Source organism: Littorina saxatilis, linkage group LG10, assembly GCF_037325665.1.
Source record: "Littorina saxatilis isolate snail1 linkage group LG10, US_GU_Lsax_2.0, whole genome shotgun sequence".
Taxonomy (NCBI): Eukaryota; Metazoa; Mollusca; class Gastropoda; order Littorinimorpha; family Littorinidae; genus Littorina; species Littorina saxatilis.
This window is the reverse complement of record NC_090254.1, coordinates 34,967,393-34,994,666: the sequence shown is the minus strand read 5'-3', so window position 1 is coordinate 34,994,666 and position 27,274 is coordinate 34,967,393. Positions and strand designations below refer to the sequence as shown.

The 27,274-nt window shown below is 45.2% G+C and overlaps 1 protein-coding gene across 1 annotated transcript in view; it reads left to right on the top strand.

Annotated features, from left to right (window-relative positions):
- The window catches only part of LOC138977850 (arginine-glutamic acid dipeptide repeats protein-like), a 195,617-nt gene that overhangs the window by 103,760 nt on the left and 64,583 nt on the right, over positions 1-27,274 (top strand). Inside the window, exon 9 of the mRNA XM_070350457.1 lies at positions 8,642-8,722. Within this exon, the coding sequence (XP_070206558.1) occupies positions 8,642-8,722 (81 nt within the window). The remainder of the gene's footprint in view (positions 1-8,641; positions 8,723-27,274) is intronic.

Here is a 27,274-nt window from a genome sequence, read left to right as displayed (position 1 = left end):
CCAGGCGCAGCCTGGTATTCGGCTCTACTTCTTCCCGGCGAAGCCGGTACCCGGCGAAGCGGGTAATCATCTAGTTCAGATATATATGAGTACGACAGTCTTGTGTATCATAACATGTATCAAAACATGCTGTATATTTTTGAGTCACTTGAGAAAAAGTGACTCTATGTAATCGGTCAGTGTTGGTCTGTGTGTGTGTGTGTATGTGCGTGGATTCCGACCTGTTTGTGTGTGTTGATTCCGACCTGTTTGTGGGAGAGTTTCTTTTTACAACCTGGTTATGTCACCTGGCAAAGGAGACGGGAGTCCTCCGTTGACTCGTTGTGTTCACGTGACCTGTGCATTGACGGACTTCGCGAGGTCATGCGAGCAATGCAAGGAGGAATGCGCACGTATACACGGACAAGATCTCTCTCTCTCTCTCTCTCTCTCTCTCTCTCTCTCTCTCTCTCTCTCTCTCTCTCTCTCTCTCTCTCTCTCTCTCTCTCTCTCTCTCTCTCTCTCTCTCTCTCTCTCTCTCTCTCTCTCTCTCTCTCTCTCTCTCTCTCTCTCTCTCTCATATTCTCTCTCTCTCACTCTCGTTTTTGAGTCACTTGAGAAAAAGTGACTCTATGTAATCGGTCAGTGTTAGTCTGTCCGGCCGGCCGTTCGGCCGGCCGGCCGGCCGTCCGTAGACACCACCTTAACGTTGGACTTTTCTCGGAAACTATCAAAGCGATCGGGCTCATATTTTGTTTAGTCGTGACCTCCAATGACCTCTACACTTTAACGATGGTTTCGTTGACCTTTGACCTTTTTCAAGGTCACAGGTCAGCGTCAAAGGAAAAATTAGACATTTTATATCTTTGACAAAGTTCATCGGATGTGATTGAAACTTTGTAGGATTATTCTTTACATCAAAGTATTTACATCTGTAGCCTTTTACGAACGTTATCAGAAAAACAAGGGAGATAACTAGCCTTTTCTGTTCGGCAACACACAACTTAACGTTGGGCTTTTCTCGGAAACTATAAAAGTGACCGGGCTCAAATTTTATGTGAACGTGACTCATTGTGTTGTGAATAGCAATTTCTTCCTGTCCATCTGATGCCTCATATAATATTCAGAACTGCGAAAGTGACTCGATCGAGCGTTTGCTCTTCTTGTTTATTTGATAACGTTGTTGTTTGATAGTCTTCACTGGGTCACCTTCTGAGAGGATTAGGCTTCAAAAGTGTGTCTAAAATACGGTTACAACCCGCTATTGCCGCGGCCCGCTATTGCCGCGGCCCGTTGTTGCTGCGGCATGCCGCAACCCGCTATTGCCGCAACTTGATAGGGCGAGACATTATGACGTCACCTTATGACGTTTTATTTTAAACATTTGTCTTCTCTATATGATTCTCCTGACGATCCTTGTCTCCCTCTCTCCCTCCCTCCCTCTCTCCCTCTCTCCCTCCCTCCCTCCCTCTCTCCCTCCCTCCCTCCCTCTCTCCCTCCCTCTCTCCCTCCCTCTCTCCCTCCCTCTCTCCCTCCCTCTCTCCCTCCCTCTCTCTCTCTCTCTCTCTCTCTCCCTCCCCCCATATCTTTCTATCCCACCCTACCTCTCTCGCGATCTCTCTTCCTCCCTCTCTCTTTTTCCCTCCCTCCATCATTTTCTCTATCCCTCCTTTCCTTTCTCCTCTCTCCTCCCCCCTCTCTTCCGCCATCCTTCTCTCTCTCCCTCCTTCTCTCTCTCCCTCCCTTCCTCCCTACCTCTCTCTCTATACTACTTCCCTGCCTCCTTTTCTCCCTCCCTCCCTACCGCCAACAATCGACTTTTCTCTACCTCCCTCCTTCACTCTCACCTCCCTCCTTCACTCTCACTCCCTCCCCTCTGTCCTTCCATCCCACTCTCTTTCTCTCCCTCCCCCCTCTCTTTCTCTCCCTCCCACTCTCTTCCTCCCACCCTATCTCCCTCCCCCCCTCTCTCACTCCTTCCCTCTCTCACTCCTTCCCTCCTCTCTCTCTACCTCCATCCCACTATCTCTTTCCCTCCATCTCTCCCCTCTCTTCTCTCTCTCCCTCCCTCCATCCCTCCTACAACAACGGGCCACCGCGCCTGCCTCCAATGCACAGGGTTGCGAGTGCCAATCCCTGCGGACGTGGCGAAAACTTCCGCTGGGGGTCGTCCTTTCTCCTTGTGTAAGAGATTTTCTCGTCAATAAAAACTAATGTACATAATGTTAAAAAAATAAATAAAAAAAGGGCCGTGGCAACAACGGGTCGCAGCAATAACGGGCTGCGGCAACAACGGGCCGCGGCAATAGCGGGTTGACCTCTAAAATACTGTCAACACAAATCTTTCAGTTTGTACAGCTTTGACTTTGGTACAAAGTTAACATGAATGTTAACTCAATATAACTCCCATGTGTCTAACTAAACCGTAGTCAAAGGGGGTCCAGTCAGAGGCGGCATAGTTTTGCTCCTAAGTTTCAAGGCAAAGTTTGCCTTGTTTCAGAAATCTCGAGTAATTTTGTAGTTTAGCGTCTGGGGTTGTTTATGCGGCTGTTTGACAAGCAGACGACTCAAGTTTTAAAGAAAGTTGTACCCCTTTTTTATGCAGAGAAAGTCAGCAGGAAAATGGAACCTTTTCTGTCAAAGAAATTAGCCAGCACTCAGCAATATTTTTGATGTAACGTCACCTTTTCTGTCTACTGAGCAACTGTCTGTTTGTCGTTAGAACTTACACATCGTTGGTACAATCAAACATCATGCTGTATGGGAAAGATACTGTCTTTTCGGTATTTTGTTTATGTAAGATTTTGCTTCAGTAAGCATCGACAATACACAGTAGAAGAAAACGGCATCTTGTTTCTACCTCACTGAAGTGTATTTGGCTCCTGACTTTCCCTGGTGGTTGTTATGGCAACTATTGTGCGACTATCTTATCAGTTCTCTCAGTAAAGCTCGTACCTAACTGCCACTCAAACACCACTCGTGGTCCTTTGAATTCCAGTGCGAACGAGCTCCTCGGTGAAGATTACACTGTTGTGGGTATTAGAGTGGGTATGTTGTAAATGTATCTTATCAGTTTTCCTCTCCCCGTCGACGGGGTGGTAAACTGCTGTGAAAACCAGGGACACCGGTGTCTCCTGGGTCGATGAATTCCATTAGGGGAACACAGATACTGTGTGCCAGCCGTGAAATCAGTATTAGCTCTCTTGCTGGGTGCGAGACTGATAGGGATAGTAAGAACTACAGGGGAGGGGAGAAGAGAACGGTTAGTGTTGCTGCGAGGGCGGAGAGGGTAATGCGATTGATAACTCAAGTGATTAGTGGGCTTTGTGGCATAGTAAAGATGGCACGGGATTTGGGGGGGGGGGGGGGGGTACAGGTGTTTCTTGGTTGGCGTAGCGTGTACACCCTTTCGGTCGTGTCTACGTGTTAGTTTAAGGGGGGGGGGAGGGGGTGATGGTGACGAATATCGTTTTCTGGTTGGATTTTAGGTGTGTTTTCTTTCACATTTATTGTAATTATTCTCACCCAGACATCGACACGTTATTGAAGGCTTTCAGAGTGACATGTTTTGGTAACTGCATGCGTGTGTGTGCGCGCGTGTGTTTGTGTGAATGTGATCTGTTTTCGAAGGTGTGTCTTCGAGCATTTTGTCCTTGTATCAAGAGAAAAACATCTTATTTTTGATTTTTTGCACGTTATGTTGAAGTGGTGATAAATAGATCTGCACCACACACGTATACAAAATGTTTATCCATGAATGCTTCCTCGGGTTGCCGGTGGCAACTGATGATGATTAATTGGAGTTTCTCGGCTTCCCAACTTCCTTTTTTGTAGAGCCCACAAAAGTTCAGAAAAGAACACTGCGGGAGATTCTCCATGTTTTTATCCTCCTTGTTGCCTTATGACCGATTTTGTTTTTTGACTCACATGCGAAGCAAAAGTGAGTCTATGTACTCACCCGAGTCGTCCGTCCGTCCGTCCGTCCGTCCGTCCGGAAAACTTTAACGTTGGATATTTCTTGGACACTATTAAGTCTATCAACACCTGATGTGGCCTGATGGTGTATGGTTACAAGATCTCAAAAAACATGTGCGGCAACTTGACCTCACTTCAAGTTCAAGGTCACAGGGGCCGTAATTGTTGTCTTAAAAACGACCATTTTTCACATTTTCGCATTTTTTCTGAAGTTATCGAGAATGGCAATCTTAGCTATGTATGCTATACAGGGCAATGTAAGCCCTATCTTTGGACACCAGTTTGGTTGACCTTGCTTCAAGGTCAAGGTCACAGGAGCTCTTCAAAGTTGGATTGTATACATATTTTGAAGTGACCTTGACCCTGAACTATGGAAGATAACTGTTTCAAACTTAAAAATTATGTGGGGCACATGTTATGCTTTCATCATGAGACACATTTGGTCCCATATGATCAAGGTCAAGGTCACTTTGACCCTTATGAAATCCCGCAGTGGGGCACTGCGGTTATGAAATTAAAGGCCCCTCCTGTTTTTGGAACCGCAGGAGCTTTCTAGTTTGCTGTTAGGTAGATTTTTGGTTCCTCTTTCCTGTCATGCTCTCTTTTTCTTCATGAATTCTTTTCTTTTTTCTGCCTTCTTGCTCATTCACCTGTATTTTTTCCAAAAATCTCTTCTCTTGCCGCTTGTCTCGCGATTCATGTATAGTTTAATCTGTTAGTGTTCTGATGTAAGTCCAGCAGTAGATAGGTTAAGCCTATTTTAACATACTGGAAACTGGTAATCTTCCAGTAGGTATTAATTTAGTTTTACTAAAGCCTGCTGGGACACAAGTAATGGGTTAGTGCATTTGTAAACAGGAATCGCTTGACAAGTGGCCCCCTTCATCCCCCCCTTCCTCGTCCTGATATGGCTCTGCGTAGTCGGCTGGACGTTAAGCAACAAATAAACAAACAAACAAACAAACAAACCCTTATGAAATGTGACCAAAATAAGGTAGTGAACCACTAAAAGTGACCATATCTCATGGTAGAAAGAGCCAATAAGCACCATTGTACTTCCTGTGTCTTGAATTAACAGCTTTGTGTTGCATGACCTTGGATGGGTCAAGGTCACATGTATTTTGGTAGGACAATTTTGTGTAAAGCAGTTCTTAGTGTATGATGTCATTGCTAGGTTTAGTTATTTGACCTTGACTCTGAAGGTCAAGGTCATGTAAAGGTCAAGGTCAAGCATGTGAGTCGTATGGGCTTTGCCCTTCTTGTTTATGTACGTTTTCTACTACACCCCCCTCCTCCTCCCCCACGCACACGACTGATTCTTGACTGTTTACCCTAGGCCTTTTGAATGTAACCAAGGCAAAGACATACATGTATGCACACAGGCAAACGTACACACAGTCAGAAAACAACACGCGCGCGCAACCCCCTCTTCTGCATTTATTGGGGTTGAGGAGGTTGATGACATATGGTTTCGAACCGAAGGACCAAACCTCCAATGAATGGAGAGCTTGTGAAGTCAAAAGTTTATCTTTAATTAGGCCAAAAAAAAAGTCTGTGTACGGTAACATAGGCAACAAAAATAGGGTCGGTAGGTCGGGATTTTTAAAACTTTTTTTTAAGTTATTTTGCCAAAAAACAAAGATTTTTTTTTTTCCCAAATGCCAAAATAAAGTCTAGGGTCGCGCGAAAAAATAGGGTCGGTCGGGATACCGTGAACAGACTATTTTTTGTTTGTTTGCCTTCGCAAGATGCTCCGATAAGAGAACGTCTAGTTAAGCACATCTGCATGCTCCTTTCCCTCAGCGTTTTTTGACAAGTGCTTTCTTAAATGTAGGGATTAGGGAGATTATATTGACATGTCATGGCATTTCTTATCTTTCTATCTCTTAAAACATGTTGCAATCTACATGGGATATCTATTCTTGTGTCTCATGGAGATCACTTCTTTCCCCTGGAGCGAATTCGTGGAGATACTGTTTCCTGTTAGTCTTATAGTCCCTCAAAGGACAAAAGAGCTTCAGTCGACTTTTGTCACACACTACATTTCACACTAATAGTGCACCGAGGAGGGGAAAACAACACCAAAGAGAGTTGGTAAAACTTGAATGTAGTTTCCGAACTGGCTCCTTTACTTTTACACCCTACTAAACAGTACACCCCCCCCCCCCATCTCTCTCTCTCTCTCTCTCTCTCTCTCTCTCTCTCTCTCTCTCTCTCTCTCTCTCTCTCTCTCTCTCACTCTCTCTCTCTCACACACACACACACACATGCGAGTAGTTATTAAATTGTCATGTGCTAGCCATTTTTGTTGGGTGATCCCTTTCATATGTTTTTTTAACGGGCTTTTTTTTATATTTAAACAGTTTCATTACTCCACAAATATTCCAGCATGTATTTTTTTCTCTCGTTGAACTTGTATGATAATATAATCCTGTCCTTATCCTTCAAAGATGCCAAGTGCGATCGTATGCAGTGTCACTTCCTAACAGTAAAAATGGTTTTGATGTCGGGAGCCGTATTTTTTACGCTGCGAAGTTTTGGTATTTCAAAAAGATTATGTTGCTTTTTGTTGAGGCAGAAGCTAGTAATGTTAGAGCTTGGAGTGCAAACACCTCCCCCACCCGTTTCCACCTCCACTCACCACACCCGTTCCCTCCCACACGGCAAACTTTATAGCGCAGCTGCTGCAGTTTGTCAGCATGCGCCCTTTGGCTTCCTTGAAACATGCACTGAGCATACAGGTTACAGGATACGGAACATCCTCAGAAACTGAAACCCCACAGGCAGATAAAAGACTGAATTAGGCTATTCAGAAGTGTTTTGTTTTACTTTGTTGTCGTAAGAGGCGACTAACGGATTCTGTTTCTCCTTTTACCCTTGTTAAGTGTTTCTTGTATAGAATATAGTCAATTTTTGAAAAGATTTTAGTCAAGCAGTATGTAAGAAATGTTAAGTCCTTTGTACTGGAAACTTGCATTCTCCCAGTAAGGTAATATATTGTACTACGTTGCAAGCCCCTGGAGCAAATTTTTGATTAGTGCTTTTGTGAACAAGAAACAATTGACAAGTGGCTCTATCCCATCTCCTTCCTTCCCCCGTCGTGATATAACCTTCGTGGTTGAAAACGACGTTGAACACCAAATAAAGAAAGAAAGAAAGAAAGTTTTGCTTTGTTGAGGAGAAGCGAAGGGGGAAGGAGGGCTTACATTTTCAGGGAAGAAGTACGTGTCGGATTCAGTTTTTCCACTAAAATTGTGATGTGATAAAGGAAATGCGCAGTATTAGTGTGTCAGTTTGAAGACGAAACCTCTCATATTGTGTGATTCTTATTTTCGTAATTTCGGTTTATTGCGTCCGGTGAGCTTCGTTATTTTGCCCTTGGCTATAGATTTCTCACGTTATCTTTTTTTACCCAGATTTGTACAAGAAATACACGTCTGTTTGTCAATTTCTCTAGCGTCCCCAATGGCAATAAGATACTATTAATTTTGTCGGTTTAAACGAAAAATTGAAGAAATATTATTTCGTGTAATAGCAGTGGTAAATCAGGCTGGTGCCTGTGCAGACACCCCGTTCAGGTGTGCACACACTGCAGCCAACGTTACAACCCCCCCCCCCCCCCCCCCTCACCTGCCAGCTGCTCAACACCCCTCGGAGCTCTCTCGTTTCGGATAGAAAAAGAGATGCCGTGGAACAAAGAGGGAAAGGTTTGGTAGAAAAGAGCGGAACAATAATCTCTCGTGTCTCCCCGATTAGACAGCAGAGGAACCAACATGTTCTAATCCCTGAGATTTGTCATTTCTAAGTCGCTGTTCTTTCTTGACACTAGGTATGGTTTGCGGCACAAGCAAATCACCGACAATGGGGAATAGAAGGAAAGCGAGGGGCCCTCAGGCTTGAGTGAAAAGGGTAGATCAGGTCGTATAAACTTGCGTGCCGTGTGTTTGTGATTTGTGGGTTGTGTTGTGATGTCAGCTGCGCTGTTTACATTTCTTTGTGTTCCTGCGGATTTGCGTCTGCGCTGCAAATTGTTTGGTGGCTTGGTTGCTCGTTTGGCTGATAGTTGTTATTGTTAGGGTTTCGCATTAGAGAGCAGTAACACGGACAGTTTGACTGATACTGTGGGTTGTTTTGTGTTGTGCAAGTTGCTTTGATGTTCACAACAGCAGTGCTGATAATGGTATACGTCGTTTGCAAAAGGTTGTGATTTGGAGGTGCATCTGTTTGTTTTGTTACTGAACCCTGTGTTCTTTGTCTCTGTCTGTCTCTCTCCTCCCTCCCTCCCTCCCTCCCTCCCTCCCTCTCTCTCCTCTCTCTCTCTCTCTCTCTCTCGCTCGCTCGCTCGCTCGCTCGCTCGCTCTCTCTCTCTCACGCACGCACGCACACACACACACACACACACACACACACACACACACACACACACATAAACACACACACACACACACACACACACACACACACTCACACACACACACACACACACACACACACACACACTCTCTTACGTCATTAACGTTTTTAGTCTGGAGAATCCTAATCTGATACCTCAACATGCCCTCATACCCTCCTCATCCCTTGGTGTAAGCTCATAACTTGCATTCAAAACCTGTCTTTGAGACGTCTGCGATGTGACACTTGAAATGCTGCAGCACGAACTTACGATTGTGTTTATTGTATGTTTCAGAAACGCTTTGTGAGAGGCCTGAAGCAGCACGGAAAGAACTTCTTCCTGATCAAGAAGACGCTCCTACCTTGCAGGCAAACGGTAAGACTAGCTTAGTGTGTTTTTTGTTTGTTTTTGTTTTACCAGTTGTGGTCATTTGTTGATACTGGTACTATGTTCTTTGTCTCTTGTCACAGTCTCTCTTTCACCTACACACACACACACAACAGCTTGGCCATATCATTTTCCCTCTCCCCCACACACAAATACACGTACACACTGCGACTACATGGACATGTACTATCACCGCCACTCACCTTCATTACAGCACCCCCCACTCTACCACCTCTAGCCTCTCCTCCCTCCCGCCTCTCCTCCCTCCCGTCCTCCTTCTTTTGTCATCTAAAAGTGGCAGTGACACAGACTATGATACCCGCCAGAAGAGCAGCAGCATCTGTCCTTTTATGAAGCAGCTAATGGGAAGCCATTCTGTGCTTAATTCAATCCGCACATCAAAAGGCCAACCAGCCATGCGGCATTTGTGGCCAGCCATAAAGCTTCATATTCACTGGGTGTTGTGGTTTTTTTCTCAGTATAGTTCATGCCTGATAGTGTCGTGCAGTTGTTATTTATTATTTTCGCGTGTCCCACACGAACAGTTTTGCATTGAAGGTCCTGTTGAAAATCAATATTTGCACCTCATAAAATTGATGAAGCGTTTTGTTGGTGTTGCGAGTTTGTGAGGAACGCCTTTATGCTTTCAAAGTGCACTTTTGTTCGGTTTTTGTTGTGTGTTTCTGATTGTTGTCATTGTTGATGCAGACCTGTTTACACTACACATTGAGCGTAGTAAACTACGATTTTGGTCCCCAAACTACGCAACTACGCATGTTTGTCTTATACTACGCAAACGTTTCGTTTCGACTACACATTTTGACATTTTGAATACGCAAAAACGCGAGCGAGTTCCGATCCATAATTTGTACTAACCGGTTGTGTACTGCGTGCAAAACATGCCCGGCGCCCGCGAGAGTAGCGTAGTCAGTTGGTCTTGCTGCTGTTATTACAACTATCGCGGGCGTTTCAGCACATACTTTTCTGAACGCGGTCACTTCCTAGCTCATTCTTTCTGGAGGGAAAAAAATGGCTACAGCGACGAACACGGATTCAGAAGACTTTGGCGATCAACCGCCACGGAGCAAAAAAAAAGAAGCTTGGTCAAACTCCCAGCAAGGCTTTTCTGCCAAAGTACTATGAGGAGCATCCATGCCCAGTTTCGTGGAGAAAAGGGAAGCATTTTGCCCACTGCACTGTGTGCAACACGGCTTTTGCAGAGAAGCACAGTGGGCTTTACGACCGTGTAACCGCCACAAGAAAAGCACTTCTCATGAGGAATTCGAGAAATCCCGACCAAAGCAGAGGAAAAATTGGACTGTTTTGTGAAGAAACCCGTGCCAGGGAAAGAAGACCAAGACAAGCTCACTTTTGAGAGATCGGTAACCAGAGCAGAGGCAATGACCTGCCATATTATTATTATTGCCGACGCAAACCTGTTCTGTTTATATGCAAATTTGCCTTCATGTTGATACACATACTCCCAGTCCCTACTTTTTGTGACTTGATGTTCTCAGATTGTCACAGGTCTTGAATAGGGGGTCCCACTGTATATGAACTGCATACCCCTCAACATAGCTTTTTTTTTTTAACAAATGCATGGGTGAAACTGGTCAAATAAAGAATTCCTTATTTTGAAAATCTATAAAAAAAAATAAAAATTTTTTTTTTTTTTTTCGCCGGGGATCCGATCTGTATTTTCTCTAACACAGTGACCGGACATCGCTGAATCTTTGTTTCCCTGAGCGCGCGAATTATTGGACTACAGCTTGGCATTTGTTATCATTGTTTACTGTGCAAATTTGTGTGTTTGAGATACCAGGAAAGGCCTACTTTTACCCTTAAAAAGCCTGATTTTTCGTTTTCTTCCGGGGGGCTTCGCCCCCCTGGGCCCCCTAAGAGGGCGTTGCCCCTGCACCCCACCAGGGCGTGGGCGGCCCCTGGCCTCATTTTCCTTATTTTTAATTCTGATCAGTTTCACCCATGCAAATGTTCCAAACTAGTTAATAATTTTTTTCTTAACAAATAAACTTAATGCTTGGCTTGTATTTTTGTGGGGAGTATTGTTCACATTGTAATAGTTTTGTTTGGAGTGTTGAGTGTTTGTTTTAGTACGGTATAAGTAACTTCTGTTTTGCGGTTTGGGTTGATCAAATTGAAATACTACACATTCACCTGCCAAACTACACATTTGCCTTATTTTCACACCCAAAACTACACATGGTACATTTCAGGGGTAGGCAGGTCTGTTGATGGCTGTCGGTTGCTTCATTTTATTGCCATTGTTGATGGCTGTCGTGTAAGAAGTGCATACTTGTATAGGCGGCACTACAGATGAAACATGCAACAGCTAGAATTTGATATTGTTCACAGCTTGTAGATATATTGAGAGGTCTATGAAATGTTATTTTCGTGGACCTTGCTCCTAATCGTGACAGGAGTAATGCATGCAAGATCTCGTCCTTCCTTGTTGGTTTTTTGTTTTGTTTTTTTGCTTTTTTAACAGAAGAAAATGACACTGAATACCTAGTGGGCTGGACATAAACTGTCAAGGTTTAGAGATTGTCAAGATATGGCGCCTCTTCAGGATAGTTTTTGAAGGCTGTTAACGCTGAGAAAGTGTGCCCATTAGGAATAATTTGTTTTTGTAGAGGGTCTTTTGAGTTGTGTTGAAAGAGATTGCTGTTGGGTGGATGACACGCGAATCTTTCTGAGTTTCGAGCCTCACGATAACCGTGTCTGCTCTTCCATCAGGTCTTTTCCCCCACGCGTAATCTATAGGTAAAGGGAAAGCTGGTCTGACGGATTGACAGTAATGGCCACAGAGAAGAGGAAGACTTTAGCATGTTTTAAATGGGATGCAAAACAGCAACATGTAACGCCAGCTTTTTGCCAACATTGTGGGCAAGATATATGAAGGTAGTCGAACGATGTCAAACTTATTAGAGAACTGTTACTGTGTTTTGTTTGTGTATGTCCATTCAGAACACGATATTATAACACACGGTTGTAGGCCGAGTTGGCATCGCAAATTGGTCATTTGAAGCCAACATTACAACAGAATTGTTACAAAAAGGACATTTTTTCTCAGATTTGTTTGTGTGAGCACACTATTATTGAACACGTTTGTAGAGTGAAGACGTTTGTAGAGTGAAGACGTTTGTAGAGTGAACACGTTTGTAGAGTGAACACGTTTGTAGAGTGAACACGTTTGTAGAGTGAACACGTTTGTTGAGTTACACAAGTGTCGTGATTTTCAACTTCTCTTTCTCTTTTTTCCCCCCATCTCTCTTTTTCTTTCTGGAATGATCGACCTGTCTGAAGCCCTGGGGCTGTGTCAGTGCGGCGGCCTGAGAGTCATTTTCCCGGCTTGGTTTGGCGTGCGTGCCCTCTGTGAAGTGATTCCTGTTTATTGCCCTCCCTTTCGCTTCTTCTTCTACCCCTCACATGTTGTCTCTGGAACCTCCCACTTTCACTCTAATCCGACTCCTGCTGCTTTCTTCTAGTCCTCATTTCCCGAAGGCAGCGTACAGTCTCGACAGCCTACCCCTGGTTGGATTTCCACGCTGTTGTCTGGGTAGTTCTGTCCACTGAGATATAGACATATATATATCTCTGTGGTTCTGTCACTTTCGTGTATCTAACCATTCTGCTGGCAGCAAGCAAGCACGCACGCACGCACACACGCACGCACGCACACACGCACGCACGCACACACACACACTCTCTCACTCTCACTCACTCACTTTCTCACTGCCTCCCCCCCCCCCCCCCCCCTCCCCCCTCTTCTCTACAACTCCCAACCCCGTCTCCAATCCAAAACCCTTCGGGGCATCCGTTCGGTCCCATTTCTCGTTGCCTTTCATGTGTTTTATGAGATCGCGCAATGAATTCCTTGACGTGCATTCTCTGATGTTTTGGGAGGATAGGGGGCGTTTCGGGCTGTGTGAGATGCAGCGCGGTGGGTGTTTGCATAACTTCTCACAAACAGCAAAAGGGCTCCCTGCAGTCGGCTATCTGGCATCGGAGAACAAACACACGGTACAATTTTTTTCCCCTTTCAGTCGTACTTGACGAGTGAATGGAATGGCTGCACTGTTTATTGTTCCATTACACCGAAAGGGATTGTGTGTTATCCTTTGGTGCGTCTCTCTGTGTCAACAAGCGTTGAAATGCGACTCTTAACATTTTGCCCTCGTTGCGTGTAGACTTGAGGCTTTATAATATAACATTTGACCTGCAAACTGTGTGGATTTGTGAATGCTGACATGACAATCAGAGCTAACCACATTTTCCACAACGAGTTCTGCTCTTTTCCAAGTCACCCGGCCACCCCTCCCCCCACATGTTGACGCATACGAGGCGATTTATCCATTTAAAAGTTTTGTTTTATTTTGTCCTCATCATTTTGACGGATTAAAACACATTCTTCATTGATGCCAACTGGAAAGCCTGCAGCTTGATTTGATTTTCTTGTCGTTATTCTCTGTCTCTGCTCGGTCATCGGCATATGTTGTTGTCAGATACATTGCCTGTAGATACAACTTGGTACCATCAGAAACGTTTCTGAAAAATCACTCAGAAGCAGGCAGTCGGCTGGCAAACGTATCCCTCTTCTTTTATTCTTTGCTTCCGTTTTTGACTCACATGCGAAGCAAAAGTGAGTCTATGTACTCACCCGAGTCGTCCGTCCGTCCGTCCGTCCGGACGTCCGGACGTCCGGAAAACTTTAACGTTGGATATTTCTTGGACACTATTCAGTCTATCAGTACCAAATTTGGCAAGATGGTGTATGATGACAAGGCCCCAAAAAACATACATAGCATCTTGACCTTGCTTCAAGGTCAAGGTCGCAGGGGCCATAAATGTTGCCTAAAAAACAGCTATTTTTCAAATTTTTTCCATTTTCTCTGAAGTTTTTGAGATTGAATACCTCACCTACATATGATATATAGGGCAAAGTAAGCCCCATCTTTTGATACCAGTTTGGTTTACCTTGCTTCAAGGTCAAGGTCACAGGAGCTCTTCAAAGTTGGATTGTATACATATTTTGAAGTGACCTTGACCCTGAACTATGGAAGATAACTATTTCAAACTTAAAAATTATGTGGGGCACATGTTATGCTTTCATCATGAGACACATTTGGTCACATATGATCAAGGTCAAGGTCACTTTGACCCTTATGAAATGTGACCAAAATAAGGTAGTGAACCACTAAAAGTGACCATATCTCATGGTAAAAAGAGCCAATAAGCACCATTGTACTTCCTATGTCTTGAATTAACAGCTTTGTGTTGCATGACCTTGGATGACCTTGACCTTGGGTCAAGGTCACATGTATTTTGGTAGGAAAAATGTGTAAAGCAGTTCTTAGTGTATGATGTCATTGCTATGTAAAGGTCAAGGTCAAGCATGTGAGTCGTATGGGCTTTGCCCTTCTTGTTTGTTCTTTTGGGTCAGTTTTAGACCACTCACGTATCCTTCTTCTTCTTCTGTGTTCATGGGCTGAAACTCCCACGTACACTCGTGTTTTTGCACGAATCGGGTTTTACGTGTATGACCGTTTTTAACCCGCCATTTAGGCAGCCATACGCCGATTTCAAGGAGATACACGTATCCGAGTTCAGTCCCAGGCCTGATTTCTTTGAATGATCCATGTAGTGAGCTTCCTGTCTGTGTCGGATGATCCCCCCTGTCCTTGCGAGGAGCGAGCGAGTGTCGGTGTAGACCAACGTCCCCCAGCCTGTGCTGGTCGTTTCCCCTCATTGATCGCCCTGGTGGCATTAGTGCCCATGAATATTTGATGGGCGCGTGAAACATGCGCCACGTGCCAGGAGGTGGTGATCGCCCTCCTCCTCCTCCTCCAAAGATGGATTAGGTGACAGGCCGCGTGATTCTGCCAACCCTGAGGGGGGTTTGTGTTGTTCTCTCTCTGTCTCTTGCGTGCTCTGCCTCTGTCCTTGGCGTTTTTCTCTTTTTTTTTGTGGTGGTAACTTGATGGTCGTTTCCCTGTTTTCAAAGTTCCTGTGCAATGTTTTGTTGTTGCATTCTCTCCCCCCCCCCCCTCTCTCTCTCTCTCTCTCTCTCTCTCTCTCTCTCTCTCTCTCTCTCTCTCTCTCTCTCTTTCTCTCTCTTTCTCTCTCTCTCTCTCTCTCTCTCTCTCCCCCCCTCTCTCTCTCTCTCCTCTCTCTCTCCCCTCTCTCCCTCCTCTCTCTCTCTCCCCTCTCTCTCTTCTCTCCCTCCGTCTTTCCCTCCCTCTCTCTCTCTTCCCTCTCTCTCTCTCTCTCTTCCCTCCCGCAGTGGGGCACTGCGGTTATGAAATTAAAGGCCCCTCCTGTTTTTGGAACCGCAGGAGCTTTCTAGTTTGCTGTTAGGTAGATTTTTGGTTCCTCTTTCCTGTCATGCTCTCTTTTTCTTCATGAATTCTTTTCTTTTTTCTGCCTTCTTGCTCATTCACCTGTATTTTTTCCAAAAATCTCTTCTCTTGCCGCTTGTCTCGCGACTTATGTATAGTTTAATCTGTTAGTGTTCTGATGTAAGTCCAGCAGTAGATAGGTTAAGCCTATTTTAACATACTGGAAACTGGTAATCTTCCAGTAGGTATTAATTTAGTTTTACTAAAGCCTGCTGGGACACAAGTAATGGGTTAGTGCATTTGTAAACAGGAATCGCTTGACAAGTGGCCCCCTTCATCCCCCCCTTCCTCGTCCTGATATGGCTCTGCGTAGTCGGCTGGACGTTAAGCAACAAATAAACAAACAAACAAATCTCTCTCTTCCCTCTCCCTCTCTCCCTCCCTCTCTCTCTCTTTTCCTCTCTCTCTCCCTCCCTCTCTCCCTCCATCCCTCTCTCTCCCTCCCTCTTGCTCTTTCCCTCCTCTCCCTCCCTCTCTCTTTCCCTCCCTCCCTCTCTCTTTCCCTCCCTCCCTCCCTCTCTCTCCCCTCTTTCTATCTCTCCCTCTCTCTTTCTCTCTCTCTTTATCTCTCTCTCACCTCTCTCTCTCTTCTCTCTCTCTCTTTCTCTCTCTCTCTCTCTCTCTCTCTCTCTCTCTCTCTCTCTCTCTCTGTCTTTTGAGTTCTTGTGCAAGTGTCTGGTGTTTGGCATTTGTCTTTTGAGTTTGTTGCAGTCTTTTTAGCTGGTCACCATGATTTGGCGTGATTTCTCCCTCTCTGTTGTAGTTTAACAGCAATTTCCCATCCTCAAAATTGAGTTCCTGTGCACGTTTTCATGCGCTCGCAGATGGTTTGGATCTCTTAAGTTCTGTTTCGAGTTTGGTGCTGTCTTTTTACTTGGTCGCCATTATTCAGCTTGATTTCTGGATTTGCTCGTAAACTGTCTACCGTTGATAGGCTTGGGGGAAGAGTTACAGACAGTTTCCTGGATGAAACAGAGGGCTCAGACTAAAAATCACACCAACGAATTGAGAACAAATTCCTTTGGGAGAGTTTTTAGTCATCGGTCTTGGTTTAAAAAAGATCGCAGGGAAGCTTAGAGATATAACATACATAAGACAACTCGAGCTGGACATATATAGCACACAAATGCACACACACACACACTCGCTTGGACAGGCGATCGACAAGAAGAAGAAGACACACAAACACGGAGACAGAGATAGGGACAGAAAAAGACGAAAGAGACAGTATTCAGTGTTTCTAAATCAGCGCAGAAGCTTTTTCCTGTCTCTAGATTTTACCCTTTAAACCCCGCAGTTCATGTTTGCCGTCTGACATCAAAAGCACTCATTAATACCGTTTTTGCGTTGTCGTTGTTTAAACTAGCCCCGCAGGAAACGTTTCACAGTGGAGCCTTGATGAGCCAGAGGTTGCAGTGGGCTTTGCATGGAATTAGAAATAAACCAATTTTGCCCTGGCTGCAAGGGACCAGAGTCCCACGGGGAACTGATTCAGCGGAGAAGAGGAGGACTGAAGCTCTGCCACCCCATGACAATCCAGTTAATTACCAGTCTTGCCTTGTCAGTGTTTGGCATCAGCGTGCTTAGCTTTTGTTGCCTTTCGGAAAACTTGTCAGCGCTGTGAAATATTCAGCCCACGTTCTCCATAAGCAGAAAAAGGGAGATTGGTGGTGTCATCCGAGTGTGTGCGTGTCGTCATGTGAGGTCGTTTGGATCACATGTATACGGGGACACGCGTGATGATTTATTTCGATCCCCTGTAGAGAGAAGGCTGTTTTTTTGTTCTGTGTGATTTGGTCTGTATTGCCGTCAAGCTGTTTGCATGAGCTTATAATATACCACGGAGAATTGTTTCTGTGCCTCCAAAGAGTTTAATGTTATTTCTTTGAGCTAGATCGTTTGGATCAGGAGTATTTACAGACAGGAACACATGGTACATACTCACCCGAGAAAATATTTTTTCCTGTTGCTAATTCTTTTTCGTTTTGTTTCCCTTGTCTTTCATTACTGCCATGATGTAAACATGTGCTTCCAACCGTGGGGAGATGGTTCTGTGTCTCCCAGTACCTTGCAGTTTCATTAAGTCTTCTCGCTGTCGGTGTATCTTCTGGGGCACAGTTCCCTGCTTTCCGAAGCATTACTCCTGGTACTGCCACATCCTGACTGTTCACCGTGAAGGAATGTTTATGTGTTATTCATGTACCGAGGTGCTGTTCCCCGCGCATGGTATTTTGATATTCCCCGAGGTCCAGAGACGTTTTCTTACCCTCGTCATGCCAACATCGCAGTATACCTTGTTCAGTGCTTTGCCGTTGTTGCATTTCCCTAGGGTCTTCAGTCCACATTGCAGCTAAAGGCGTACCCAGCTTTGTAAAATGGCGTTGTAGAAATTGTAGTGCATCAATGTTGCCGTGGAGCTCCGTATGAGTGCTGTTGGGCAGTGAAAGTAGGTCACAGCACTTTGCCTGAGAGTGTGAAGACAGGATCCTCAGCAAATCTGTCGGTGCATTAGGATATTACTGTAAATCATGTCCTGTGTTGTGGAAATACCATTCTTTTTCTAGTCACTCCAGGGTTTCGTACAGTGTCCAGGTCATCAAATGCCAACAATTATGAAGGGACAAACTACTAAAGTTGAAGTTAAAGTTGTGCTGTCTACAAAAAGGTGGACTGTTCTCCTCAGAAGTACCAACTTGGCTCACCAGAATTACTGCAGAATAGTTTGCATTCGCGAACTTCACAGTATATCAACGCTCCTGTGTTGGGAACCCTGTCATGGAACCTCAACCCCCATGGTGGCACTTTCAGCTCCCGTGTTATGTCCTCAGCACTGTGAGTTGGCGTGTCTATGTACCACGGTGCCGGGCTATTGCCGCCATATCCCCCCAAGGCTTCACCTCCACGCCCACCCCTTATTGTTACTACCACCAGGCCATGAAGACGTTCCGCGTTGAAGGGGATCCTTGGTGACACCCATCACGTCCGTCTCACGCGCTGGATTGAAATCCTCACCTCCACCATTTTCTCCCCCCCCCCCCCCTGCCTCCGCCGCCCCAATTTCCACCACCAATCAGAAGCCCAATGCCCCTCCCCTCGCAGCCGAATCTTGCCTACACATCCCCTCCGACGACCTGAAACTGTCCGTGGCCTTCCCTGCTCTTCTCTCCCTCTGTTGGCCACAAAAACGGATTTGGGGCCGTGGCTGAATTGAGCGGCAATATTGAGTTAGCCATGCACATGTCAAGAGGGTGAGGGGAAGGCTTCAGACCCTTGGCTTGCCGTTCAATATCGCTGCTGGGGTCAGTCGCATTTCTCATGTGGCTTCTTTTTTTTTGGGGGGGGTGGGTGAGGGGGGGGGGAGGGGTAGTTTCCCCATCCTGTGTTATGGTCTGTGGAGTCGATCTCTTAGTCGTTTCCCCCATCCACTTTGTGTCTTGTTAGTGTCCTGTGGCCGTTTTCCTGTGTCTCGCTGCTTTTCACGCCAGAGAAGCTGGCACGACCCACAATTCGATAAGAATGGTCTTGGGGGCCAAAGGCTTGTCTAGAGGCTCTTTTGATCACACTTTTATTCTTTCCTCTTGTCTTACAGTTTTACGGTTTTCTCCTGTGTCCTCGTGGGTTTTACAGACCCTTTTTTTTTGAGTGACAAAAAAATCGATTAGAATATAACATTTTATTTAATAAAAAGTGAAACAGAAAGATTTCTGCGCTTCCTTTTCTGTCTGGTGACGACCATCTGAATATTTTTCTGCCGCTTGCGTCTGTCCAAATCGTACGGCCTTGTTTGGGACAGTATCAAGCTCCGGTCTTTTCTTAGCCGGTGTGTGTGTGTGTGTGTGTGTGTGTGTGTGTGTGTGTGTGTGTGTGTGTGTTATGTTTTATCAATCCTGTTTCCCGCAGTGGGGCACTGCGGTTATGAAATTAAAGGCCCCTCCTGTTTTTGGAACCGCAGGAGCTTTCTAGTTTGCTGTTAGGTAGATTTTTGGTTCCTCTTTCCTGTCATGCTCTCTTTTTCTTCATGAATTCTTTTCTTTTTTCTGCCTTCTTGCTCATTCACCTGTATTTTTTCCAAAAATCTCTTCTCGTGCCGCTTGTCTCGCGATTCATGTATAGTTTAATCTGTTAGTGTTCTGATGTAAGTCCAGCAGTAGATAGGTTAAGCCTATTTTAACATACTGGAAACTGGTAATCTTCCAGTAGGTATTAATTTAGTTTTACTAAAGCCTGCTGGGACACAAGTAATGGGTTAGTGCATTTGTAAACAGGAATCGCTTGACAAGTGGCCCCCTTCATCCCCCCCTTCCTCGTCCTGATATGGCTCTGCGTAGTCGGCTGGACGTTAAGCAACAAATAAACTAAACTAAATCAATCCTGTTGTGTGAATAATACTAGCGTATTGTCGCATAGGAGAGCGTTTCCTTATTGTTGAAAAACATCTGTACGGATTTCCTGTCTGTTCAAATGCCTGCTTCCCTTAGTTTCAAGAGTGTTGACGCAAGACTGGCGAGAAGGAGAGAAGATAAGGATGTTTTCAACAAAAGGACTTTGTTCTCAGTTCGCCTGTGGAGCTCGTTAATATCCTTTTGGATTCAAGAAACACAGGTTTTCCTCTTTCAGCTTACATGCTGTTTTACACTGCTAGGTGTTTGAAACAGATGGGAGATACAAACTTTGCAAGGATTATGTTCAGTGAGCACTGAAAATTATACATGTAGAATATTATTTTGTTTAGCAGGTGAGGCTTTCTGTCGTACGTTTTGAGCTTTAGTATTTACACAGCTATTAAACATCTGTTTGTTTCTTTTTCTTTGTTTGTTTGTTTGTTTGTTGGTGACACCAGCAGACAGTGCGGAAGTTGGGTTTTGAATCGTCAGTCCATGACGTAAAAGCGTGCACCCCCGCCGTTCTGTGCGATGCTGCTCAAGGGTAGTGGTGCAAGAGAACTAATTCTTTACATCCCCTCCCACCTATCCCCACCCCACCCCCTCTACGTATTCATGAAGGCTGTGTTACTGTCAGTATGCGGAAAAGCCAGAAAAAATGTTATCTTGCAGTTCATGTCCTGGTATGCCTTGTCCACTGCTCATTTTTTGGCCAATAGGTGTCTTGAAAAAAACCAAAACAAGTAGAGGAAACTGCAGAATAAAATAAAACCTGCGTTGTCTTTTTTCTGCTTTAATTCTCTCAGTGTCCAATCTCCATGCCTGTCAGAGAGCCCGGGAGGCCGCTAAATTGATCATTGACGTTACAAGAGCGAATCTGGAATCAAATTGAGAGGCGAATTCTCTGCGAGCGCTGATAAGCTTTATTAACGCCAACAACTTGTCAGGATGCGTTTGGTGCATTTTCTTTTCTGACGTAAGCCTTTCTAAACGCATTCTTCCCCAACACACAGCCCCCCTCCCCCTCTCAACTGTTTATCCCCTACTTTTCGGATCTGACAGTGCGTGGTGTTTTTTCTTCTTCTTCTTTCTTAATCTTTTTAGTTTTTTGTGTGTGTGGATGGTTGGTTTGAGCAAAGTGTTGGACTCTTAAGCAAGCCATAATCTTTGCATAATCAGAGTATTTGATCATACTTTTTTTTTGTTTAGACACGGACAAAAAATTGCGAAACAAATGATCCTGGCAGCTTTGCTTTTTCAAAAAAAACAGATGTTATCTCATCGTTCCTAATGTTACTTATAATACAAGGAAGCGTTTTATTTAAGGGTATCGAATATCTCCTATGCGACGGTTTGATACAGTGATGGGGAAAAAGCTTTTATGTGGGGAGGCTAAAATTCTCAGGATTGCGGTGCAAGGGAAGCAACCCAGTGTTGCCCTGCGTTCTCCTATCGATCCATGGCGTCGGAGCGCGGCCATGTATTACAGCTGTTCTCCCTGGGTAACTTTCTCCCAGATGCTTCTGTGCATAGCTCTCTGACACCCAATTGTGCACGAATCTAATCAACACACACCCCCAAAAAAAAACAATTTTACCAAAAAAACAAACACACAATCAAACACAACAAAAACAAACGCACGCTCGACCACAAACCTTTTGGGCATTGTTTTTTGTCCTCTAAATGAAGCTACCAACTCTGTCAGATACATACTATTCTTGAATGAAGGGTTTTCTGCGAAGAAGAAAATAGATACGTATGAAAAGTGTGTGTTTGTGTACACAGTATTTTAGGGAGGGTAAAGAAGCGACGTTTTGTCCATGTTGGGGTAGTAGCGTTCATCAGGTTCTTTATCCTGTGAAAATCAGACCATACATGTAATGTATGTGAGAAGTTGAAGGTTGACTTGTGCTAGCAGGCCTTGGGTTTCTCAGATTATTTTGTACAACAGCTAGCTGTATGCTTTCTGATAATCATGCACGTGAAAAAGAGTGTGAGACTTTAACAGCAGGTAAATAAATAAAGCAGCTGATATTAGAACCCCTGTCATGTTTTCTGAGTGTTAACAAAAACGTCTGATATTAAAAACAGAAAGAGAACATTTAGTGAAGCAGGGAGAAAAGCAAACGAGCACGCGCACACACACACACACACACACACACACACACACACACACACACACACACCGTTTAATTGTTTTCGTGTTTTGTTTCGATTTGACTTGATTGATTTTGATTTGGTTCAATTCTACATTTGGTTTATTGTTGTTGTTGTTCACAGCATTATTGATCTAAATAAAAAATTTAAATAATCCGCACAGAAATAATAATATACGTAGGTGTCGCACTCGTGTCTCAAACAAGATCTCACTCACCTAATTCCATTTTTTTCTTTATTCATCACTACAAATCACTTTTGTCCCCCACACAAAAAGAGCGCGTGAAGTGTAACCAGACGCCACAGCGTTTTCCCTGGTGACAGGCAGTCCAATGAGTGTAGGATTATACAGTAAAACTGACTCCATGGAACGTGACGCACGCAGCGTTGAGACCTGACAGGCGGTGACCGCACGCTGCTTTACACCACAGGAACCCCCTGCAACGATACTTGTGCAGCCTTTCTATTTGCTTCAGGTGTCTGTTTTGGGTTCAGTCTGATTTCCAAAGGGTGGAATGGGGGGGCCCACGACGTACATGGAGATTATTAAGATGACATGTTGTTCGTGAGATAAGGACAGTGGATAAATGTGCATTGCCTGTAATTGCCATTTTCTTTGATTCAAGGGGGGGTGGGGGGGGGGGGGATGGGATGGATGCATACATACATTTGGTATGTGTGTATGGTTGGCGCATTAGATTTGGTAGCTGTGGAGGAAAACGTCACCTGACATTCACGTGTACTTCACGATTGGAAAGTAGAATACGGATTGAGGGCTTTTTGTTCTCTGGAGAAAGCGTTCCTGACTGTGTTCAGATTCTGACAGGTAAATATGCTTACAAAATCACGAGTTGTTCATCTGCACTGTTACCACAAATATGGCGTCAAGACACGGTAAGGTATAAGCTGCAACACACCTTTCAACGGTCTTACAGGTGTTACAGGTGAAAAAGCTGCAGCTTGCTTTCTGGAAGAGTGGACATGTTGAGGATCTCTCTGGAACCGGAAGTTCTTGCCTTATGAGAATTCTGCAGGAGCCTAAAAACGAGGCTGTGATCTGACAATAATATCACACCAACGAGGCTAATATTAGAGGTCGTGTTTCCCCTTTGCATGCCCGATTTGTGTGCCGGGGGCACGTTTGTTGCCGTATCATGGGGGCTGACAGTGGTGAACACCAAGCTTTCGGTGCTCGGGTAAAAGGCAGGGGTTAGGGCAACACTGCAGAATGCATTGCCTCTCACCGACTGGTGCAGCACACCTGATCAACACAGGTGATCCACAGGTGGGGAAGTAAGGTGTACACTGCTACTGTAAGATAGGACGAATATGTATGTTTTCTAGCGGCAGACATACTGTGTTTTCAAAATCAATCCAGGCTGGATACAGGACGAAATTTTATTTCGAATGTAAAAAAAAAATCTCCAGGAAATCGGAACACTGAAAGACTGAGTGTAATGATTTAACATGTGGAGTTTGAATTTGTCAATGTAGTTTGTTGCAAGGAGTGCAATCAGCCGCTGGTGTTACTCCTTGCATTGGTATTCAGTATGGTATCGGAATACTTCGTAAGTTGAAAGTATAACTAGTTATGCATTCCATGCATCACAGAGGATACAATTGTGCTTCCCAAATGTTTTCATTGGGGTGACGGTATAGGACATGTTCCTCCTTCCAAACAGAATAGTAAAAACATCATGAATGGCCGAAATGCTCGTGTTCGAAATGTTTTAAAACAGTTCTATAGAAAGTTGCTTGGGTGATAGCTGTCCGCCTTTGGCTTCCAGGAAAGGTTTGACACCTATTCGAGGCATTCTTCGAGTCACGTACGTGTGGCTGTAACTAGGGTGGCTCAAATGTCAGCACATTCTCTGGGTCACGATTCCGTATTGTGATGAGCTCTGTGGGGTACAATCTTACATGGCTGAGGATTGTGAATCAAATAGTTATTTCTGGTGTCACGACGTTAGGTTGTTTCCAAGGCCCTAATAGGATATGCTGCTGGGCTATGTATGCAGCGTACTACTACTATAGTGGGTGCATGAACAGACAAGGTCTTGTGTCATGTCAGGAATGGGTACCGTGTACTGTCTTAATATATATCTTGCAGTAGTGCACACCTTCTCGCAATACCTGTACATTTCTGAAGGCATAACCGCTGGAATTGACAGACTGCATCCTTAGACATCTTCAGGGAAAGGGCACATAATGGTTGCAGAAGAAATGTAAAACAAAACAACGCCTTACTCTCGTTTCATGAACGAGTACTTGCCAAGCTGAATGGGATTGTGGCTCTGAGTCTGTGCTCATCACAGAGATTCTTGAATGCCTCTCGGTGTGTCGTGAATGTGCTCTCCTTGGAGACATTTTTCTTCACGGCACTGAGTCACGGACATTTGCTTGCGGTTGGCAGTGGTTGGCATTGTTCGTGGTATTGGCATTGTTCGTGGTATTGGCGTGACTACCATCATGGTGTGCTTGTGATTGGAATGCATGAAGGGCTTTGTTCGGGTCATTGACTTGTGCGTGGGAGGCTACCGTGCCGCTGCAGGTTCGTGTACCTTGTGACAGCTCTCTGTGTCCTGAACATAACTCGCAGTTGAAAGGGTTTGCTGTCTGGGTGTCTCATGGTGACTTAATTGTATGAATCACGAGCATGCGCTTCCATGCAGCTGCATTATGGTGTTTTTTGTTGAACTATGTTGTCATAGGTTGAAAAGGCTAACACTCTTTGTGCTATGAATATGTCATGCTGTGTGTAGTTCTAGGTCGTGAGTGTGTCATTCAAGTGTCATTCGATTCATGGTCGTACGTGTTACTTGAAAGACTGGCACCATTTGCCCTCTCAGTAGTTACACAGTGTACAGTTGTCACTTGTGGATTGGTGGTGGGGGTTGGGGTCCTTCGCTCAGTGAGTAATGTCAGGTACTCTATATAATTCTAGCTTGAAGGGCTGGCATGTCATGAAATGTATGGATCTGGCTAGAAGGGCTGGCATAGCTCTCACTGACTTGGTGTCATAAAATGTATGCTTATAGCTTGAAGGGCTGGCATCTCTCTCGCCGCTGATGTCATGAAATGTATGGATCTGGCTTGAAGGACTGGCCGCGCTCTCACTTGCTGTCATGAAATATATGATTATACAAATGTAGCTTGAAGGGCTGACATCTCTTTCTGCTGTCACAAAAAGTTCTGTTTTAGCTAGAAGGGCTGACATAATTATATCTCTCTGCTGATGTCATGAAATGTATGGCAATGGCTGGAAGGACAGGCGCCCTTTTGCTCTCGGAGTTTGGTGGCTGAACGTACAGCTGATGAAGGAAACAAGGGGGAGCTGAGGCAAAAGAAAATCTTTAGCTAAGGTCACACACTGCCAGCAGAGCTCCCTCAAGGTGCATTCAATAGTCAACCCCCAAACCCACACACTACACCCCAGTCTTTCTCCCCTGTCTTCCACCCTGCCTCTCCCGACTGTCGTCTCCACCTCACCCTGTGGCGGCCCTGACAGTCACCAGCTCCAGTGGGGGGAAAAGAGCCGTGAACTGCCGGTGTCTGTGTGTGTCTGTGTGTGCTTCCCTCGGCTTGTCTGGGTCCGCTCTCCCGGCGGCCATGTTGAAGCCTGTCCTTATTCTCTTCTCCCCTCTGTGTGTGTGTGCAACTGGGTCTGAAGAGAAGGAGGAGTAGTGTGCAGGAAGAGAAAGCTCTCACACAAAGATACAGAAGCAGGAGAGAGAGAGGGTTTTTCTCTGTGTGCTTGTGTCGGGGCTGGCACGTTCGGAAGGCTGTGATGGTGTCGGCTGTTGGGTTGCGTTCAGTGCTAAACCCAGCACAAACTGTGGCAAGCTTGCTCCGCTTCTTTCTCAGTCTCTCGCTCTGTATACTGGCAGTGTGATCAGCCAACACTGGGAGTAAAGAGAGCAATACAGACAGAGAGTGTGCGTGTGCCAGGGTGACAGAAGAGAAGTGAACAGAGAGAAGAGAGAGGTGAGGTGTTCGCGCTGCTTGCATAGCAAGTGGGGCTGTGGGTTGGCGGCGCTGGGCTGTTGTAGCGAGCCACCCTTGCCAGCTCGCCTTGCCTGCCCTGCGCTGGGTCGCTAGACTGACTGACTGCTTGCTGCCTCTCTACTACTTCACTACACACCACAACAAACGGTAGTTGTTGGTAGCTGTCATCATACACATAGCTCACCAACCGTGTATACACACACCAGGGATCGTTTGGGAATACGCGCGTGTCCTTGTGTGACTGGATACAGATACTCGAAGCTTCCTCGTCCAAGCTGCTTTCTTGTGTTGCTTGGACAGACAGTGGCTGAAGCTCTCAACGGCGTCAGTTTTGTGGTGGAGTTTCCAGCTGGCTGCCTTGTGTCCGCTGAACTGAACGGAGTTTGTGCGGAAAGTCGACGGGTTTCTAGTGTTGTACCACAGACCACTCGTGTGTGATTGTTACCAGTGTCATCCCCGTGGATTACTGAACGGAATCGCCAAGTTTCGAGACAATCTATAGGTAAGGTTTGTTACTGGAGCAGTGTATGTGCACAGAATGCAGCGGATTTCCCTGTAGAGCGGCAGCTGTAGTGTACAGCCATTGTGTGTTGTTCTCTGGCGTCAGCCTGCAGTGTGTGTGCCTCGCTACACTTTCATAGCACCTCTTTGGGGCAACTTGAAAGAATTCTGCACTGCTGTATGCATTGTTATGTGCAATCATGTTATCTTTGCATTATGTTCATGATGTACTGTCCTGTACCTATCAATGCCTTGATGCTGGACCTTCAGATGGTCACTGGTGAAGAAAACTAGGCTGAAATCAGCGAAGAGAGTATCTGGGCACTGCTTAGTTCTGTATCTGAATATTATTCATTGAAAGTTGTATTGTTGTAAACTGACTGGGTGGATGTCTGGAAGGAGCGAGCGAGAAGAACCGACTAGGTTCAGTCCTAAGAAAGAACTCGACCAACCCCTTGCTTGTGCGAGTGGCTTGTCAAATGTATAGTTTGCTGTTGTTACAAAAGCATGGACAGTAAGATTTCCTTATCACCAAGTAAAAAGTGTGTGTCCTGTCCATGTTGTTGTTACTGTGACAAGCATACTGAAGGGGGTATAGACGAAGAAAGGGATCACCTTAGCATCATGGCAGGGGCAGGCCATGGCATACTTCTTGGCATGATAACGGTTGCCTAGCAACGCTTTTTAACAGCCATCTGCTGCTTGTTTGGCCGTAAGATTAGTGTTGATGTCGGGCTAAGCAGAGTGTTTCAGGCCTGATCTTGGTTGTTGTTGTAAGCTTTGCTGGTGTTAATGGGATAGTAGACATTGTTGACGCTGATTTAATGGCGCAGAGGAGGTTTTTTTGTTATCCTTTACTGCCTCTGATTTACTGGCCCTACTGTGTTGCTAGGCTCGCCTGAATCAGCACTTTGCTGGGGTCGGAGGATGCTGTGATGTGGCTTTACTGTCAGGTGTAAAGTTGGGTATCTTTATTGGTGGTAAATATAGCAACTTAGAGTGGCATCTGCAGAAGTTTGTGAGATATTTGAAATCATTAACTGCAACGGCTTATGCAGTCTAGTGTTGTTTTGACGCAT